Below are 21,295 nucleotides of genomic sequence, written 5' to 3' on the forward strand. Positions count from 1 at the left end.
GGTTTCAGGGTGTTAACCCCATCATCAGGTGTATCTGAAGCAAAACAACAGTTGTAACCTACTCCATAAAACAATTAGAAATTTTAAAGAATTAAAGATTAACGTTTATAAATTAAAAGTCAAATAAAATCACGGTGTTTAACACGAATACGGTCCGCAGCGTTACTGCTCAGTCGTCTCTCCGTAGCCCCACGGGTCACCCGGGTGCCCTGTATTAGCGTTCGGTAAGTACTGGCCTCGAATGTAGGCGTTTCCTTGTGGTTGACCATATCACGGTGTAAACTGATTTGCGATTTCTGCAGCGCAGGATTGTAACTTACTTTAACATTGGGCTAATGTCTAATGTCGTACAGTGACTTTGTTTTTGTAGGCTGCATGCTTTCCCGGTGCCAATTCTGCGACTGAAAGGTGGGGTTTTATGCAGCTACAGTTAGGGATATTATATGAGGGCCTACCTACGGCAGATGTTTGCCTACTATACTGGTGTCCAAAATTAAAGCAACAGATCTATGTTTCCCCATTCTGTGATTAATTCACGATATAATCATACAAACTGTCTACAGATGTCCGTACGATTATGTTCTGCTCAGAAGATGGCATTCCGGTGAACGGACAACCATGCCAACGGTAGCGTCAGAGCACCTCTCAAACGGGGTAGTGTTTGTCGGTAGTCCCACATCCACAATCGCCGTGTACACAGTCGCAGATGGTGCAGTACGGCACAGAGAAGGCCCTTACCAGGCTCTCTGCGGTGGAGGGCCATAGGAAGAATGGAAATGGGACAGTCACAAACTGAATTGGCCCGATGGCTTGATGTGAATCATTCTGTTGCTTCTCGGATATGGCGACGGCTTATAGAGGCCACAACTGTATCCCGAAGACCAGGACAGGCTACCACGTGTGACTTCAGAAGAGAGGACAGTTATTTGGCTGTAAGGGCACGATGGTATCACCTTAGTGCTGCACGGCAACTAGCATCTGACCTCGCAGCATCCACTGAACATGTATCGAGGCAAAATGTGTACAGAAGGCTTCGGCGGAGTGGTGTTGGTCTGGAGAGTGATTATCGACCGATTCACATCTGTATGGAACGTGGAACACGATTGCAGGACCGAAACATTGTAGATTGGAGGATCCGTAATGGTGTGTGCAGGTGCTATGTTGACAATTCGAACACCTCTTCATGAAACTGTATGGGTGAATCGGCAATGTTTAACTGCCGTCAGGTGTCGTGACGAGATCTTGGGACCCTATGTACGGTTGTTGCGAGGAGCGGTGGGCCCAGACTTTAGTACTGATGGATGTTAATGCTGGACCTCATTGAGCACATGTGGATGATGTTTGCTTGGAAAGTACGGCGGCGTGGCCTGCTCGCTCTTCCGATTTGAATTCCGTAGAGTATGTCTGGCATGCACTAGGGAGGCGCGTTGCGTCACATGAGCACCCACCAACTTCTCCAAGACTTGCTAGCAGCTCTGCAGGAAAAGCTGGCGTTGTTGCCTCAACAAGAGCTTGATGACTTCATTTACAACATGCCCTGTCGTTGTCAGGACTCTACTGCTGCCAGAGGTGGTCACACCCTATCTGAGTACATTAAACCAGTTGTCGGAATGCGGTGCAAATCCATTAAGTTGGAAAAACGGAGAACGTAATTGTCTACCTCTATGCGTGTTGCAGTTGTTTACATTCTGTATTCTTTACATTTTTCTACTTTACTATTACCTGTTTATACTGTTTGGTGCCAAAATAAACGTAAACTTGAAAAAATTCCGTTTGTTGCTTTAATTTTAGACCCTAGTGTAGTTGTTTGGGCGCGGGCATGACCTCCTACTGCTGCTAGGTAGGCTACTTTTTAATCATTTCATCTGATTTTTCAATTTCTAAATGTTACTTTTTAATTCTCTAAAATTTATTAATTGTTTAATGGAGTGGTTCATGGTGTGGGTTCCTGTAGTCATGTCCTAGTTCATGAACCACAGGCAACGTATGAGTGGCTAAGTAAGTGGTCCTGACAGTCGGGATACCAGTTACTTTGGAATAAGGCTGGGCATCTCGGACGTATTCTGAGTCGTGGTCACCTTTGTGCTCATACGGCAAAGACTACCAAATCCACCGGTTAGTCCCTCAACCGTTCGGGGTAAAACTCAATGGGACTTCGAGCAAGTAAAGCTAGCAACCTGCTTCCCCGATGCTTTAAATATGATGCTGGCAACAATCAGAGCAAAATGCCTCGGACCTTTGGAGGTGACGGAGTCCCACCTCTAACTGACAAACCAGGGACTCGTAAGAGTCGACTTGGCAAACAAATGGTAAGGAGATGGGGAGCTATTAATATCAATGGGGGCTACTCTGGGAAGAAGGTAGAGCTGGCAGAGGCTGCAAATAAGATGGAGCTGGGCGTTTTAGCTGTTAGTGACATTCGGGTAGGGGGTGAGAAAGAAGAGGAAGTGGGAGAATACAAGGTCTACCTGTCAGGAGTCAAAGCAGGAATAGCACAATGGGGTGCAGGGCTTTACATCAGGAAAGAAATGGAACCCAGCGTAGTTGCAGTAAGGTACGTAAACGAACGACTCATGTGGATAGATTTGACAGTGTCTAGCAAGAAAATTAGGATTGTGTCAGTATATTTGCATTGTGAAGGGACAGATCAAGATAAGATGGATAGTTTTTATGAGGCACTCAGTGATGTAGTCGTTAGAGTAAAGGACAAGGACAGTGTTCCGCTCATGGGTGATTTTAATGCCAGGATTGGAAATCGAACAGAAGGGTATGAAAAGGTTGTGGGTAAATTTGGAGAGGATATGGAGGCCAACAGGAACGGGAAACAACTCTTGGATTTCTGTGCCAGTATGGGCTTAGTAATCACAAACTCCTTTTTTAAACATAAGAACATTCATCAGTATACTTGGGAAGGCAGGGGAACCAGATCTGTCATTGACTATATAATAACAGATCAGGAATTCAGGAAGGCTGTGAGGGACACACGTGTATTCAGGGGATTCTTTGATGACACTGATCATCATTTAATCTGCAGTGAAATTGGGATGGTGAGGCCGAAAGTGCAAGAGGTCAGGTCCATATGTAGGAGGATAAGAGTGGAGAAACTTCAGGATAAGGAAATCAGGCACACGTCCATAACAGCGATCTCAGAAAGGTACCAGTTAGTTGAATGTAGTCAATTACAGTCATTGGAAAAGGAATGGACAAGGTACAGGGACACAGTAGTAGAAGTGGCTAAAGATTGTCTTGGAACAGTAGTGTGTAAAAGTAGGATGAAGCAAACAGCTTGGTGGAATGACACAGTCAAGGCAGCCTGTAAAAGGAAAAAGAAGGCGTATCAAAAATGGCTAAATACTAGAACTCAGTAGACAGAGAAAGTTATGCTGAAGAAAGAAACAAAGCCAAACACATAATTGCAGCATTAAAGAAGAAATCTTGGGAAGACTTTGGAAACAGGTTGGAGACTATGGGTCAAACTTCTGGAAAACCATTCTGAAGTGTAATTAGCAGTCTTCGAAAGGGATGTAAGAAGGGAATGACAAGTATTTTGGACAGGTCAGGAAAACTGCTGGTGAATCCTGTGGATGCCTTGGGCAGATGGAGGGAATATTTTGAAGAGTTGCTCAATGTAGGTTAAAATACGATCAGCAATTTTTCAGATTTCGACGTAGAATGGGATAGGAATGATGATGGAAATAGGATCACATTTGAGGAAGTGGAGAAAATGGTCAATAGATTGCAGTGCAATAAAGCAGCTGGGGTGGATGAAATTAAGTCGGAACTCATCAAATACAGTCGAACGTCAGGTCTTAAATGGCTACACAGGATAACTGAAATGGCCTGGGAGTCGGGACAGGTTCCATCAGACTAGACAAAAGCAGTAATCATACCAATCTGTAAACATGGAAACAGAAAAGATTGTAACAACTACAGAGGTATCTCTTTAATCAGCGTTGTGGGTAAAATCTTCTGAGGTATTGTTGAAAGGAAAGTGCGAGTATTAGTTGAGGACCAATTGGATGAAAATCAGTGTGGGTTTAGGCCTCTTAGAGGTTGTCAGGACCAGGTCTTTAGCTTACGGCAAGTAATGGAGTAGTGTTATGAGTGGAACAGGGAACTGTATCTATGCTTTATAGATCTATAAAAGGCATATGACCGGGTTCCTAGGAGGAAGTTATTGTCTGTTCTACGATATTATGGAATAGGAGGCAAACTTTTGCAAGTAATTAACGGTCTTTACATGGATAGTCAGGCAGCAGTTAGAGTTGACGGTAAATTGAGTTCATGGTTCAGAGTAGTTTCAGGGGTAAGACTGTCTCCACTGTTGTTCATATTATTTATGGATCATATGTTGGAAACAATAGACTGGCTGGGTGAGATCAAGATATGTGAACACAAAATAAGCAGTCTTGCATATGCGGATGACTTAGTTGTGATGGCAGATTCGATTGAAAGTTTGCAAAGTAATATTTCGGAGCTAGATCAGAAATGTAAGGACTATGGTATGAAGATTAGCATCTCCAAAACGAAAGTAATGTCAGTGGGAAAGAAATATAAACGGATTGAGTGCCAAATAGGAGGAACAAAGTTAGAACAGGCGGACAGTTTCAAGTACTTGGGATGCATATTCTCACAGGATGGCAACATAGTGAAAGAACTTGAAGCGAGTTGTAGAAAAGCTAATGCAGTGAGCGCTCAGCTACGACATACTCTCTTCTGCAAGAAGGAAGTCAGTACCAAGACTAAGTTATCTGTGCACCGTTCAATCTTTCGACCAACTTTGTTGTATGGGAGCGAAATCTGGGTGGATTCAGGTTACCTAATCAAAAAGGTTGAGATTACGGATATGAAAGTAGCTAGGATGATTGCAGGTACTAGTAGATGGGAACAATGGCAGGACTGTGTCCACAATGAGGAAATCAAAGAAAAACTTGGAATGAGCTCTATAGATGTAGCAGTCAGGGCGAACAGGCTTAGATGGTAGGGTCATGTTACACGCATGGGAGAAGCAAGGTTACCCAAGAGACTCGTGGGTTCAGCAGTAGAGGGTAGGAGGAGTTGGGGCAGACCAAGGAGAAGGTACCTGGATTCGGTTAAGATTGATTTTGAAGCAATAGGTTTAAAATCAGAAGAGGCACCAATGTTAGCACTGAATAGGGGATCATGGAGGAATTTTATAAAGGGGACTATGCTTCAGACTGAACGCTGAAAGGCATAATCAGTCTTAAATGATGATGATGATGATGTTTAATGTAGCAGGTTACAAATGCTGTTTTACTTCAGACTAGCTTTACACCCGCTGCTTTGGTCACTTGGGCTGTATGGTCTGAACAGATTTTTTTTTCTTTAATCGAATTTTTATGTTGTTCACAAATTTCAACAGCTTCTAAACTTTTTACGCTAATTAAGGTCACAGAAGCACGGTCTTTCGCTACGTATTCCTGACGAAAACATGATTGTTGTAGCTGGAGCCGAATGTTTTTGTTAACCATGGCTTTTGCGTTCTTGTGACAACGTTACTCTGAACCTTTCATCCCATAACATATTTCTTTGTATCTAATCGCGAAGCGAAATTCCAACTTTCGTAGATTTAACCTCCCATTTTTTTAACACAACGAAATGTTTTCTTTAAAACATTCATCCCCTGTTTTACCCCACAGGGACTTGAATTTCCAAAAACAGTAAAAGAACAGAGTATCGAAATACAAATTTTCATAGATTTAGCTTTGAAAATGCCTTTATAATGAAATAATTTCGTAAAACTCTTTATTCTCTACTTCACTTCCGTAGTGGATTAATTTTCCAAAAACACTGAATAACGTATTTTTTTAATTTGTAACAGAAAAGTCAAATACCAGTTTTCAAAGATGTAGCATTAAAATGTTTCAGTAGTTCTTTAATGACGACTTATTTTCAAAAAAAACTTTCACCCACTACTTTACCCCCATAGTGATTGAATTTCTAAACACGCCCAAACACGTACTTTTTCGTTTTCGACTGAGAAACAAATTTTCGTAGTCCTAGCCTCAACATTGTCTTAACAGCGGCATGTTTTCAAATATCCTGTCATGCCCTATTTTGCCTCTTCGGTGTGGAATTTCGAGCAATCTTTCTTAAACGGATTTCCATCCCATATTTTACCGCACTGAGGCTGAATTTCCGAAAACAGTGAAACAAGTATTTTTCTAATTTCTAACAGAGAATCAAAGAACACATTTTCACTGATTTAGCTTTGAAAATGCTTTCATAATGAAGTAATTTCATAATTTTTTTTGTCCTCTAATTCACTTCCGTAGTAGATGGATTTTCCAAAAACACTGGATAACTTTTTATACCTACAGTATAAGATCGACACCTTCTCCGAAGTTCAATTGTCTATCCTTAGCGATTTGGGCTTAATAGTTGTTTAATAATTTAAAAAAAAACTTACAACCACTATTTCGCTCCTACAGGGGAAACATGTATTTCTTTATTTCTGACCGTCAAACCAAATACCGATTTTCCCAAGTCTACGTTCGAAATTGCCTTAATAGCGACATTTTTATAAAAACCCTTCATCCCCTATTTCAACCCCGTAGGAGCCGAATATCGAACAATTTCTTCTTAAACGACGCCTGCAGTATAAAATGAACACCCTTTGCAAATTTCAAGTTTCTATTGTTAGTGGTTTGGGCTGGGCGATGATGAGTCAGTGAGTGAGTCAGTTAGTCGGGTAACTGCCTTTTACATACCTAAGCACCCGCTGCTTCGCTCACGTAGACTGTGTGGTATTCACCAGTTTCTGTTGTTTTTGTTTTTATGTAATCGAATTGTTTACGAATTTCTGTAATCGAATTGTTTATGTATTGCAACATCTTCTGAACTTTTCACGCCATATAAGACCACAGAAGCAAGGCCTTTCCAAATGTGCTTCTAACTAAAAAGCGATTCTGGTATTTGGTGTCCACGGCTTTTGTTAATCACACCTTTAGTGTTATTGTGGTGATATTTCCATAGAAACCTTCATCCCCTAACACATATTTCTTTATATTTAAGCGAGAAGCGAAATAACAATTTTTTAGATTTAGCTTCAATAATTTTTTAATATAACGAAATAAGTTCTTAAAAATTTTCATCCCCAATCTGACGCTTTAGGGGTTGAATTTCCAAAAACAGTTTTTTATTTCCAACTGAGAAGCAAAATACACATTTCCATAAATTTAGCTTTGAAAATGATTTCATAATGAAATAATTTCATGAAACTTTTCAACCTCTATGTCATCCTCACAGGGGTTGAATTTCCAAAACCAGGCGAACAAAATTAAAATTTTCATAGATTTAGCTTAAAAAATTCTTTCGTAATGAAATATTTTCATAAAGCAATTCATCCCCTGTTTGATCCTATTAGGGTTTGAATTTACAGAACATCGAAACACAGGTTTTTTATTTGTAACTGGAGAGCCAAATATCAATTTTCATATATACAACTTTAAAAATACTTTAATTGCTCTTTACTAATGATTTATTTTCAAAAAATCTTTCATCTCCTGAAACTTCCTGGCAGATTAAAACTGTGTGCCGGACCGAGACTCGAACTCGGTCCCGAGTTCGAGTCTCGGTCCGGCACACAGTTTTAATCTGCAAGGAAGTTTCATATCAGCGCACACTCAGCTGCAGAGTGAAAATCTCATTCTTTCAACTCCTATTTAACCCCTCAGTGGATGAATTTTCAGAAATGGCGAAATATTTTTTTTTTCTTTTTGATCACGAAAACAAATACCAATTTTCGTAGTTCTAGCTTCGAAATTGCCTCAACAGTGCCATATTTTCACAAAGCCTTCCATCCCCTATTTCACCCTCTTACGGAATGAATATCGAAATAACCGTTCTCAAACAAAGCCTACCGTATAAGATCAACATCCGCTACAAATTTCAAGATTCCATCCGTAGTGATTTGGGCTGGGCGCTGATGAGTCAGAGAGCCAGTCAGTCGGGACATCGCCTTTTATCTGTAGAGGTTTTAGGTACACCTTACGAGGGGGCTAAGACCCAAAACAGTGATAGTGTATAGTAACTTATGTCGTGCAAGACTTCGGTCAATAAAAATATTTTGCAACTCTGGCGGATGTGTTTATCATGAACATGTTGCCGAACTGTTGCACATGTCCCACATATAAAAATAAATTTAAAATAGTTTCAATGCCCCGGTTGCGAAGAACGTTTTTGGGAAGTTTTCTTTCGTTGTCTGGCAAATGCCGTAATTGGTAATCATCTCCCAGTTATCCCAAATTGGAGACTCTGTTCCATATCTTCCTGGTAACTGGCTGGAAAGACTCGCGACTCTGTAAAGTGTCGGCTATCAAACAGCTTGTTCTATTCCGTCGAAGACAGACTGATATATAAACGTCGGTGCTCAGACTGTCTAATTTAGTAGCGCTTTGAAAATGACCAAGAGTCTCATGAACACTCCCTGCAGCTTTTACGATGCGGTTTATCAGCGCCTGGGTGTGTCTGTTGGGTGTCTCGTACAACAGGTGCTTCATTACCAACAAAGAAGAGAAATCCATAACGTCACATCGGGAAACGTCTTAAGAAACAGCGGATGCGGCTTAGTACGTTCGAAGCAAATGATAAAACGGCAGGTAGGCATGTTAACCAAGAAATGATGAGCTACTTGAATAGCTGATAAGACATAATTGAAGAACGAAAGAAAGGCAGAATACTAAATTTTGTTTTCAAAATTTCATATCCCTAGAAAAATCAAGGAATGCTGTCACCATTCATCTGCCTTATAGTTGCGAAGATGGTTGGTGTAAATATCAGTGTAAATGACAGTGGCGAACGTTTAAATTCACCAGTACTCAACACGGACCTGCTGCTTCATACACCACTGTGATGTTCAATACGGATTCTATAAGGGAATGAGCTACACTTCTAACCACAAATTCGCAGCGAGTGAAATGTAAAGAAAATTATTTGGAGTAACTGAAAACGAGTACAAGTCACATTCATGTACAAACCAGCCAAAGAATAGCTTTACAATACTGCCGACCTAAATCATTTAAGACTCACTGTAACAAAATTACAGAACAATCGCAGAGCCCACACATAATCATCTGCCTGGGACAAGGGTGCTTTGTCTCTGGCGACAAGTATGGATGTTGACAAAGCTCACAATGTGCAACTAAACTGGCATTGCGTTGCATCTCCTTAGGTTTTAATGGTGTTTTAGCAAATTAAATTTGCGGATATGCAACCGTGTGTGTCATGCACCGTAGTATTTCATTCATGTATCTCGTCACTACCAACACTGCAATTGATGCTATTGAGACGTTAGGATGTTATAATCAGGCTCGTCTATCTGTGCGTTCCGTCCCTGGTCCACTAGCAGTCTCCCGCAGTTTTCCCATATATCGACCATTCCATAAGGGAAGTGATGTTTTCTTTGCGGTCTTTGCTGAGTTGAGGTTTTCTGCCAATCCGATATTTTTGACCTCCTTTATCACGATCTCCCAGAATCGACAGGTCTGAGAGCAGCATTCGACTACGTTACTCCATTTCATGTTGCAGAGGAAAACAGTGTTTTGGTACAGCTGATTTGCAATGCCGCATTAGTTTCGCGTACCTTTGGTATTCTGTACGTCGGATCTCAACCGTCCCGGCTGTCTGTCTTATATAAAGCGTGTCACGTTTGCAAGAAATATGATACTGGATTCTCTTGCTTCTGGATGTTCTGTTGTTGTGCGTTGTCCCTCTAGACTGCATGTACAGTATTCTGAATGGAGTATCCACAGTCCCCAATTATGACGTACTGTTAATATAGTAAATCCAAAGTCACTCTGTTAGTCTTATTATGAACCAAAGACGTTAAGGCACCACCCCTTTGCCCTTGGTAATATGAATGATGCACGCAGACGTTGGTTTGCAGGATTTCGTTAGTATATCCGAGAGACACATTAGTTTTCTGTTTGATCAGAATGTCTGTAGCTGGGTTCTCTGCTCTTGTTCCGTGCTGAACATTAACTCAGAAATTCTTTCATTTTCTCCATTCCATGGAACCAAATCAAAAATGTATTAATCATGTAATATGTTAGTTACACTACTGACCATTAAAATCGCTACACCAAGAAGAAATGCAGATGATAAACGGGTATTCATTGGACAAATACATTATACTAGAACTAACATGTGATTACATTTTCAGGCAATTTGGGTACATAGATCCTGAGAAATCATACCGAGAACAACCTCCTCTGGCCGTAATAAAGGCCGTTATACGCCTGGACATTGAGTCAAACAGAGCTTGGATGGCGTGTGCAGGTGCAGCTGCCCATGCAGCTTCAACACGATACCACAGTTCATCAAGAGTAGTGACTGGCGTATTGTGACGAGCCAGTTACTCGGTCACCATTGACCAGACGTTTTCAGTTGGTGAGAGACCTGGAGAATGTGCTGGCCATCGAAACGTGGCTGCACGATCCGTTACAGCCATGCGGATAAGATGCCTGTCATCTCGACTGCTAGTGATACGAGGCCGTTGGGATCCAGCACGGCGTTCCGTATTACCCTCCTGAACCCACCGCTTCCATATTCTGCTAACAGTCACTGGATCTCGACCAACGCGAGCTGCCATGTCGCGATACTATAAACCGCAATCGCGATAAGCTACAATCCGACCTTTATCAAGTCAGAAACGTGATGGTACGCATTTCTCCTCCTTACGCAAGGCATCACAACAACGTTTCACCAGGCAACGCCGGTCAACTGCTGTTTGTGTATGAGAAATCGGTTGGAAACTTTCCTCATGTAAGCATGTTGTAGGTGTCGCCACCAGCGCCAACCTTGCGTGAATGCTCTGAAAAGCTAATCACTTGCATATCACAGCATCTTCTTCCTGTCTGTTAAATTTCGCGTCTGTAGCACGTCATCTTCGTGGTGTAGCAATTTTAATGGCCAGTAGTGTAATTCCATATTACATGGATGACGTGCACAAAATCTGTCCAAATGAGGTGGAAATTGTCAGTTTACAGGGCTGCGTGTATATTATTTGTTAGTCTGTATGGCTTGATGTTGACCATTTACACATTAAAGAATAGAATAGCTCTTGTAATGAAATAAAAATGTGCATATTAGGCTTTTTCGCTACTCATATTGTTAGTGAAACATGTTCAAATTTAACAATAAAAGTAAACATATTTGTCTTCTTTACGTAGCTTGCTACTACTTTGCAATTTTGAAAATGATATGTCCTTATTAAACTACTTTGCTATCTATTAGGTCTGTTTATGTTATTAGCTGAGTAATCAGTTTTTTGTGGCTGCTTTTGAATACCTTCCAGTACGAAGGCTACATTTACCCACTTGGTTACACAAATATTTTCGATCTACATAGTCATTTTCAAATATTTACCTGGAATGTAGCTTTGTATGGAAATAAATCTTGGACTACAAACAGCACACACAAAAAGAGAATGGAGCCTTTTGAAATGTGGTACTACGGAAGAATTCTGAAGATTAGATCTGTAGGTAGAATAATGAAGACGCATCGACTCGAATTGGGGAGAAAAGAAACTGATGGCACAACTTGACTAAAAGAAACGAGCGGTTGGTGGGACACATTCTCAGGCATCAAGAATTCGTCAGTTTGGTAATGGATGGTTGTATAGGGGATAAAAGTTGCAGAGGGAGACCAAGTCTTGATTTCAGTAAGCAAGTTCAAGAGGATGAAGGCCGCAATTGTTATGAAGAGATGAAGAGGCGCACACAGGGGCGTTGAGAGCTGCATCAAACCAGTGTTCGGACTTACGGCCGCAACAATTCGTGACAAAATGTTTACTGATATGAATATGGCGATCTGACTAACCGACTGTCTGTAAACCATCACGACAGTAACATTTCTAGTACAGTCCGTAGACAGTTTCAGACATAGGAACGTCGTGTGAATTCGCTGCCATTTTGATGTCTATGCCACCTTGTTCTGGGTAAGCGCCGATAATGGCTGAAACTCGTTGTTTAAATAAGAAAACTATTTGTTAAATATTAAAGTCTCTGAGGACAAATGTCGCTACATTCAAGAAATTTATGACTCTGGTGCTCTCTGTAAAAAAAAGATGTACGTATCTTTCTGAGCCACTAACATCTTAAGTCCTGATCAATGAGGTAGTTTTTAGTAATAGCGGTGGATATTATTATTCTTTTGAAATTATGATGAGCTATTTATGTCATTAGCGTTTACATTGTCGTAAAGAAGTCAGAAAACTGAAGCCATTCAAGTATCGGCCACAAGATCACTGGGGATGAGTACCAGGAACGTATACTAGTCCCACTTCGTATTGTAAGGAGCTTTTAAAAAGTCTTATTATGAACGGAAACTGTTTTCTCTAGTGGTCGAAAGAGTTGACAGGTTTACGTATTTAAAATTTTTCAGTCCCACCACTAATGATGCATGGAAATCTATTTTCAGTTTCAAAATGTGAATGAAAGATTTTTGAACTATTCGCATGAAATGGAGAGACGTATGGGGTGTCTGGAACACCTCAGTTTGTAGCATCACAACATTAATTTCACCGTGGAACTGGAACAGAAATCAAATGGTTCTCTCACAAACTGCACCTGCTGAAAGCTACACGCACCGACAGTTGCGTTCATGGTACAAGTTATCATTAAACAGGGCACAGGTGTTGTGTATTAAGTATTTTTTGGTTCTTAGGACTCACACCCTCACAGACAACCATAGCGTGACTGTTGAAATGTCGCATCTATTAGAGTATGTGATCAGAGACAATCCATACTCCAACCAGTCGATCGAATGTGATATCTGGAGAGCAACAGCATGCCAGAGCATAGGAACTCATAGTTGTTACTTACGTGTGATAGACACGCACAGTGTCCTCCAACATGCTAAACTCGCGTCCAGGAGAATTACATTTAAAATCTTCATCCTGCTGTCTAGATGTCTGTTTACCATAGTTTCCGTAATCGCTCGGGCAAATGCTGGAGTGATTCTCTCGCAAACGGTACGGCCCACTTTATTCCTCATTCTTCCGACATATGAGCTTATTCCCTGACTCTAATGACCTCATTGTTGATGGGACGTTAAACTATAATCTTTCTTCCTTCCACCAAGACCAATAGGCACTGAAGAAGCATGGGATCAAATGTATGCCATACCGACCTACAGAGACCATTCACCATAAGCGCAATATCAAGGGTAATTGGGGTTGTGAAAAAATGAAATTTACCGCATTCGGTTCGAAGGGGACGTGACATATCCTATACATACAACTAGGACAATTTGCAGTCAACGAAGAGAACATGAAAGGTATACAAAGCAATTACAGCAAAGGAAATCAGCTGTGGCAGAAAACTGCCTTGAAATGGACTGTGAGATGACTCTGCGGTAAGACTTCAATATTGTCAGACCTGTTGATTCTGGAACAGAGGAATGTAAGAGTCTTGGGCTTGGTATGAATCCTCAGCAAGACATAAGAAGATCGCCAACTGAGCAGGGCTTGGCTGTCTACAGACGGGCCACCAGGGGAGCGGACGTGTTGGGCGCAAGCTTCGTAGCAAGAGTGTCACCATAGGGAAGACTAACTATTTGTCTCACAACGACATATGTCTAAAATGGAGAGTACCTTGAACAGATATTATAGCCACAGCTTCACACCTACACTTACAACGAAAACTGTAACACTTGATGCTCCCAGTGCTCGCAAACGGAATTAGATTACACCTTAACCTGTCAGAGGCACAGAGCTATTCATACTCACAGAAGTAGTATAGGATGGACGCCTGGGAAGATTGACATGGATATTACTCTTCGAGCAATGAGTGTTAGTAGTTAGACTTAGTGGTTAGTGTTTGTTGCAACCTCGGACTTTTCATAAATCATCACTTGTCGCTGAGAATCTTGGACTTCTCACAAATCACTCACTTGGTTCTGAGAAAGTGCTATTCTACAGAAATTATGAAAAAATGGAATCAATTCTTGACAATAAAATGGAGCCTGATTCCGAACTTAGTAAGTATCTGCTCATCTGGAGAAATGTAGAGCTGCAGGCTTCACATAATGTGAAAGTGTTGTTATCTTCGCGAACAAAAAATGAAAATGAAATGTGCGTGACGCATTCTTCGCCGAGAGTTCGCTTCTGGAGTGATCGGTCGCCCTGAGCAATGTTCTTTTATTTGATAGCACTTCGGCGATATGTGAGTCGATGATGAGAAAATGATGGTGAGAACAATATACACACACGCCACAGAGTCCCGAGTGGAGAATATCCCCGACCCGTCTGGTAACGAATCCTTAGCCCCGTGATCGATAGTTTGCAACGCTAACCACAGAACCACTAGCTGGTGACTTCGCACGTACAATTAATTAGTCACAGCACTGGTTACTAATATCAGTCATACTCTATTAGAGCAGCAACGTTGTATTGTAGTTAAACCAAATTACAAGAACCCGTATAAGTGTAGTGGGGTACTGAGAAGTTAATTTGCTAATAAAAGGGTTGTACGACTGGCCGAAGAGCTCAAGACGGGGTCGGGGTAGAATAAAAAATTATAGAATCTGTACTTGCAGATAACAAAGGAAGGACACCTAATACCTCACGATGACCTACTCAAAAAATTCCAGTAATTCATGACAGGTTTTAGAAACGCTTATAGTCTAACAATATCCCTCCTATAGGGCCCTGCTAATAAATTTAGACTCATGATCATTCGAATAGTGGCTTGCAAGCAGTCATTCTTCTAACCCTATAAACCTGAAAAGAGAAGGAGAAATGTGCCAGTTGTTACTCGCTACGCTAAAATTTAGGAAATGTAGTTTTAAGTGTAGTATATTTACATACTGGCTAGTAAATTTCGCACAAACAATACATTCAGAACTAAGCAGAATCTATTCGTTTCAGGCAGTAACGTCATTATCTACTGTTGTATCTCACCCACTGGACACCGTGCGATCTATGATGATGATGCAGTCTGGACGGAAAGGCGACGATGTTATTTACAAGAACGCTCTAGACTGTTGGAATAAAGTCTACAGAACTGGGGGAATTAGCGCATTATTCGGAGGTGTAGTGCCAAACATCTTAGCCAGCTTAGAGAGTGCCTTTGCCGTTGTACTGTATGATGAATATAAGTCACGTAGCAAATGGGCGAGTTCAAGAGACCATAAGCATGCCTGAATGAGTGAGACGTTACTGTTGCGCGAACAGTCGCGTTGCACGGCGACGAAGAAAGAAATGGAGCTGGATACCGTACCTCATTTTAGACAAGCTTCTTTTCCTTTACAGTTATACTTATTTCATTCGACAGCTGTACTAATACCAAGACCGAAATTTGTTGCAATGGTGTACATTTTTATGTATTTCCTCTTCTTTAGAACGATAAAACACTGTGTATGTGTATAGCACACAAAATAACGAATATTATTATCCGCTTAACAAATACTGTTTTAAATTCCGTAGATGATTGCTCTGATTACTAAATACATTTTCTTCAGTCACTAAAAGCTAATAAGTTAAATAAATAACTGAAAACACTCCTGCTGAACAGGCAAATTTATCCTGCCTGCCTCACTGTATCCGGAAAGAATCTAATTTTACGAAGAGCGTGCAAATGGAAAAAAAATCGTGTACGTCATGCGAAGAGAAATGTCAGTATTAAGGTAAAAGATTTGAAGTCAGCACTCTTACCATCAAATTTCTTAAGTGATATTCCAGACGCGAGATTTCAAGTTTTCTCTGCTTGGTTGATTAATGACGTACTTTCGCGTCTACAACCAAGTTGTTGACTCCATTTTACGTTTGGAGCCCAGTCAGCGAGTTTACATGACAAAACAGCTCGCAACACCAGAAGAAAACTCGGTCATCAAAACATTGTGTATGAAATGAAATAAACAAACTGGCTGTATACCCGAATGCATAGCACTGCTGTGTCAGACATTTTGTTTGGATAGTTTGTAAAGCCTATACAGGGTTTTAGAACATTTTTCCACACAAGCGACATATCATGTTTGCCTCGAACATTAGTTGTCTTTCCTTTGGCTTTTACTCATTTCATAAATACATTCGTAGAGAAAAAGAGGAATTATCCGAATGAGACAGTAATAGGTAGATGTGATGTAAATGACAAACAAATGTTTACCATTTCAGAAAAATTGAATAATTTATTCAAGAGAAAGAGCAAATCAATTATGCATTGGTCCACCTCTGGCCCTATTGCAAGCAGTTCTTCGGCTTGGCACTGATTGACAGAGATGTTGGCTGTTCTCCTGAGGGATATCATGCCAAATTCTGTCCAATTGGCACTTTATATCGTCAAAATACCGAGTTTTTTGAAGGGCTCTGCGCATAATGCTCCAAACGTTCCAAATTGGGGAGAGATCCGGTGGTCTTGCTGGCCAAGGTAGGTTTCGGCAGGCACGAATACAGCAGGAAAAACTCTCGCCATGTGCAAGTAGACACTATCTTGCTGAAATGTAAGCTCAGGATGGCTCTCCATGAAGGGTAATAAAACGAGGCCCTCCAACCATCTGGTATTTTAACGATCTAACCCGCCAGTTCGTCATAATTTGGCATGATATCTCTCAGGAGGGCATCCAACAACTCTATCAATCAATGGCAAGCTGAGTAACTGCTGGTGGAAGGGCCAGAGGTGGATCAATGCGTAGACTTGCTGAGATTGTGAAGCTCTTTCTCTTCAATAAATCATACAATTTTTCTGAAATTGTACTCATTTGTTGGCCAGTGCACTTATACCACATCTGCCCATTTCCATCCCATTAGTATAATACCTTCGTGCCGCGTCCTTTTTGTTTAATAATAATAACTCTCCTCCACAGCTGAATCGTGGGGTTGACGTTTTTCGTGCAGTGTGCCTAGGTTCGATTATTTGATACGTCAACAGTGTTCACTGACACGCTCGTCACTGAAACTACTACAGATGAAAATATTTGCACCAAGCTGTGAGCCACAGGAGATTTATTACTTATTTATGTAGTAGCTTAATGTTTGTGAGTTGTGGTTATGAGCCTCCATTTACTTCAGTCTGAAGTATTGCCCTATTAAGTATAAATGTACTTCGGTCAAGTCACAATTTAAATGGGCTCAAATTTCACCCAAGGCCTACGTTACTTGCGCGACATCAGGTAATGTAGCACATGCGTGATGGGAGACAGTTACATTTAGCAGCTGGTATGAGTCATGTCTGTCTTTGTAAGTAAGTGATCAACGTGGCTGACTATCATTTAGAGAACCTGGGTTCAGTTCCTGGAAATGCTAGGGACTTTTCATTGGTGGGAGACTGTAAGGGGTCCAGACCACCTCATAATGTCAACTGAAGAACTACTTGAGTGAGTTGTGAGTTGAATGAGAAGTAATGGCTCCAAAGTGTACAAAGTTGACAACGGCCGGGAGATTGATGTGCTGAGACCCCTCCCCCCCCCCCCCTTATACAGTGTTCCATATTGTGTATTCATGTTTTCTGGCATGTTCCACATCCCACAGGATCTCCTCACTACGGGTCAATTAGAACGAAAAGTACATCTAATCTAATGTAATCCAGTGATGGGATGGCGAGGCGTGGCGACTCGAGCGTACCGAGAATTTCTCGAGCCTCTAGTTCTCAAGCAAACTCTCGAGAAGCTCACGAGAAATGCCTCGGCGGGGTGTGCCGCTGCGCGCCAGTTGGCTGCGGCAACATGCGCGGCGCCGCTGTTGTTTTATAGATTGAATGCCGCCGCTAGACAAACACGCTCGCTGTGCTCGAAACTAGTATGTCTCCGGTTTCATTCGAGTAAAGTTGTTATACAAATCAATACGGACACTCGAAAACGAACGTCATGGTGCTGGCAATACTTTACGGAGGATGGAGATAACGTTACTTGCAACATTTGTCGTAAAAATCTCCGTAATATATCAAAAAATACAACGGGAATGATTAGCCATCTTAAACTGCACAATTTATCGAGCAATAAAACAGCGACGTCCTTGGATACAGAGGCTCATTCTTCCATTAGTGCGAGGCAGACAAATTATCCAGGTACGTATAGTACAAAAGGTGAATTCTGTGCAAAAGTTCGGATAGTGTCTGAAGCGGTCCGCACACGCTTAAAAAACATTGATGTTTTAATCGTACTCCGATAACATACAACATACCCCAAAATCAAACTTAATATAATCCTAGCTTTTGCACGATACGATATGTAATTTTATTGGACTAGTTGTCGAGGATAACGTATCCCCTCGGAGGAGCACTGATCTAAATCTTACGTTTCTCTTCATAGAGGGAAGTAAACGGCAACAACAACTAGATGAAGCACTAGTGGCCATGATAACACGCGATTTTCAACCGCTTTCAATCGCCGAGGACACTGGTTTTCGACGTTTTGTTTCACTGTTGGACCCACAATACTCGATACTAAATCGAAAAAAGTTGCGCCTCATGATTGAGGACGATTACCATAAAGAGAAAGGGGCTGTAAACTTGGCCGTGGAAGACTATTTGTGTTTCTTTAACGACCGATATTTGGACCTCACTCATGAGTGAGGCATATATTGCTGTAATTGGTCATTTCATTAACACTAATTGGTGCCTGAAAGCTTTAGCTCTCGAGACATTCCGTTTCCCAGAAAAGCATACAGCGGTAAATATTAGTGAGGCGTTAGATAACGTGATTTCAAAATGGAACTTTGAAACAAAGTTGTAAGCATGACAACTGACAACGCCAGTAACATGACGGCAGCCGTACAAGTTATTCACACTGGCAACATACGTAGATATGTAACTTTTGCCTTGTTTAGCACACGCCATCAGTTTAGTTGTGAAAACTTCTTTGAACAGCAACAGTAAGCTCTTCGTAATGCGGGAAAAGGCCAGAAAAATTCTTAGCTATTTTAAAACAAGTTGCATTGCTAATGAAAAACTCCATGAGTTCCAGGATCTAATGAAAAAACCTATTCATAAATTGATTCAGGAAAACGAAACCCGATGAAACAGTACGTTTTATATGCTACAACGTCTAGTCGAGCAAAAGGAATGCATTGCAGCCTGTTTATCATTTTTGTATTCAGGTGTAGAGAACTTCACAGCTGACGAGTGGCGAATTTTGAGCGAATGTTTATGTGTACTGAAGCCATTTGAAGTGGTAACAAGTGATATCTCAACTGAAAACTATACCTCTCTTTCGAAAGCTATTCCAATAATCAGACAGCTAATCCTAACCGTATGCAATGGAAAGTGAGCTACCACGACAGCGCAAGAGCTACAGCAATATCTGCACAACTCACTAATAGCCCGACTAGGATTAATAGAAACAAACAAAGTACATGCCGTTGCCACTGTTCTCGACCCAAGATTCAAAACGTTACCATTTACGAATCCCATTCATTCAAAACATGCCGTTGCAAGCCTAATTGCAGAGTGCACAAACGTGGTAGAGGCCATACGATCTACTCATTCGACTGCTAACGACACTAGCCACGAATACCATTTCGTACAAAACGCCAGTAGTTCCTTATGGGCTTCTTTCGATGAAGAGGTTTCCAATAAAAATCTAATGAAAAGCGGTTGTGATAGCACAGACCTGGAGGTACAACGATATTTGTAAGAACCGTACCTACAACGCACGGATAATCCTTTACACTAGTGGAAAAGAAATGAATACAGTTACCCAGGTCTAGCTGTCGTGCCAAAAAAAAAAAAAAAAAAAAAAAAAAAAAAAAAAAAAAAAAAAACACCTTGCAATACCTGCAACTTCTGTTCCCAGTGAAAGAATAGTTTCGAAACAGGACTACTTATAACGAAACAAAGAAGCAGACTAAAAGGCCAATTGGTTAATAAAATCACATTTCTAAACAAAAATCGACGGCAGTGTAGCAATGGGATGTAAATATGCCTTATGCTGAACAACTTTTGTTTCCTTTCTTTTTTCGGTAAGTAAACGCACGTACGCAGTTTCTGTACATAAAAAAAACGCTATAGCACTTCTCTTTTACATTTAACTCTTTGAAGGGCAGGAAAAACTGTAACTAACCACCTACGTAGACAGTTTCAATGAGCGGTGGCCACTGTGGCTAACCACATAATATTTTCTCCCTCACCGCTCAGGGGCCAGTAGTCTCTCTGCCAACCAGCCAAATGTTGCCTAAAATGCCGCTAGATGGCAGTGCAGGTCTTCTGCGCGAATTTTTGCCGCATATTCAGAACAATAGTTAATACTTCTTCATTGTTAGCACTGTTCTTGAAAGTAGCATGCAGTATTCTCTATAGCTCTTCTTTATTCGACTGTTTTGGTGAGTAATTGCCTATATTTATGTGTTGAACACATATAAGTCTACGTGTAATGCAACTTTAAATTGAAATAGAATTTTCCTTATTTTACTGACAAACTTCTGTGTGGTTAGTGCTGCTAACCACCGCCCTTCTGCTCCACCCAGTATATATTCTTCGTCTATATCGAATATGTCTAGCCGAAAAGGAATAGCTGAGGACGAATGTAACCGAATTTTATTTGGAGAAATACCTTCTAGTGACAGCAGTGCTGACAGTGGTGGCACTGATGGAAATGAGCCCACATTCACAACAAGCTCTTCAAGTTCTAGTCTTGAGTGCAGTCGTGTGGATCTAAATTTAACCAGTGGTCTTCATGGAAAGAATCATATTATTTTCATGGAAAATTATTTTACATAATATGATCTGTTCAAGGACCTAAAATCCAATGGTGTGTACGCTTGTGGAACAATAAATCCCAGAAGGAAAAACATACCAAAACTCAAGGGGGAAAAGGAATTGGAAAAAGGGGAATTCGATTACAAAATAAGCAATGATGGCATAGTAATCTATAGATGGAAAGATAACAGGGCAGTAAACTTGATTTCAACGTGTTATTCACCATCAGATGTGCGCACAGTAACTCGAAAAATGAAAGATGGAACAATAACCAATATTACTTGTCCAGTTGTATTGAAAGACTACAATTCCAGTATTAACTATGTGAATAATTTTAACCGACTAAATTCAGACTATGCTATTGACAGAAAAAGCAAGAAATGGTGGATGAGATTGTTTTTTCACTTTTTAGATTGCTGTGTGACAAACGCGTTCATTATGCACAAAGAAATCGAAATGGAGCAGTTCTCCAGTAAAGACTCCCGTCGAGAGGTTTACAAAATCTTGTTGGCTCCAAAAATAGTGTCAATGGCAGCTAATTATGCTTCTTTATCCCAAAGTAGTATAGCAACCCAGTTCAAATCACACAAACCATATGTAGACGAAAGTATTCGCCACAAAAGCAGTAAACATCAACCAATTCA

At 40.9% G+C, this 21,295-nt stretch overlaps 1 protein-coding gene across 2 annotated transcripts in view; it reads left to right on the forward strand.

Moving 5' to 3' along the window:
* LOC126267429 (ADP/ATP translocase 3-like) overlaps positions 1-15,497 on the forward strand; it is a 60,542-nt gene extending 45,045 nt beyond the window's left edge. Inside the window, exon 4 of one of the 2 annotated variants that reach the window (XM_049972680.1) lies at positions 14,891-15,497. In XM_049972680.1, coding sequence (XP_049828637.1) covers positions 14,891-15,166 — 276 coding nt within the window. In that variant the 3' untranslated portion in view covers positions 15,167-15,497. The remainder of the gene's footprint in view (positions 1-14,890) is intronic. The other variant, XM_049972682.1, reaches the window with a different exon arrangement.
* The last annotated feature ends 5,798 nt before the right edge of the window (positions 15,498-21,295 follow it).

This window comes from Schistocerca gregaria, chromosome 4 (genome assembly GCF_023897955.1).
Source record: "Schistocerca gregaria isolate iqSchGreg1 chromosome 4, iqSchGreg1.2, whole genome shotgun sequence".
Taxonomy (NCBI): domain Eukaryota; kingdom Metazoa; phylum Arthropoda; class Insecta; order Orthoptera; family Acrididae; genus Schistocerca; species Schistocerca gregaria.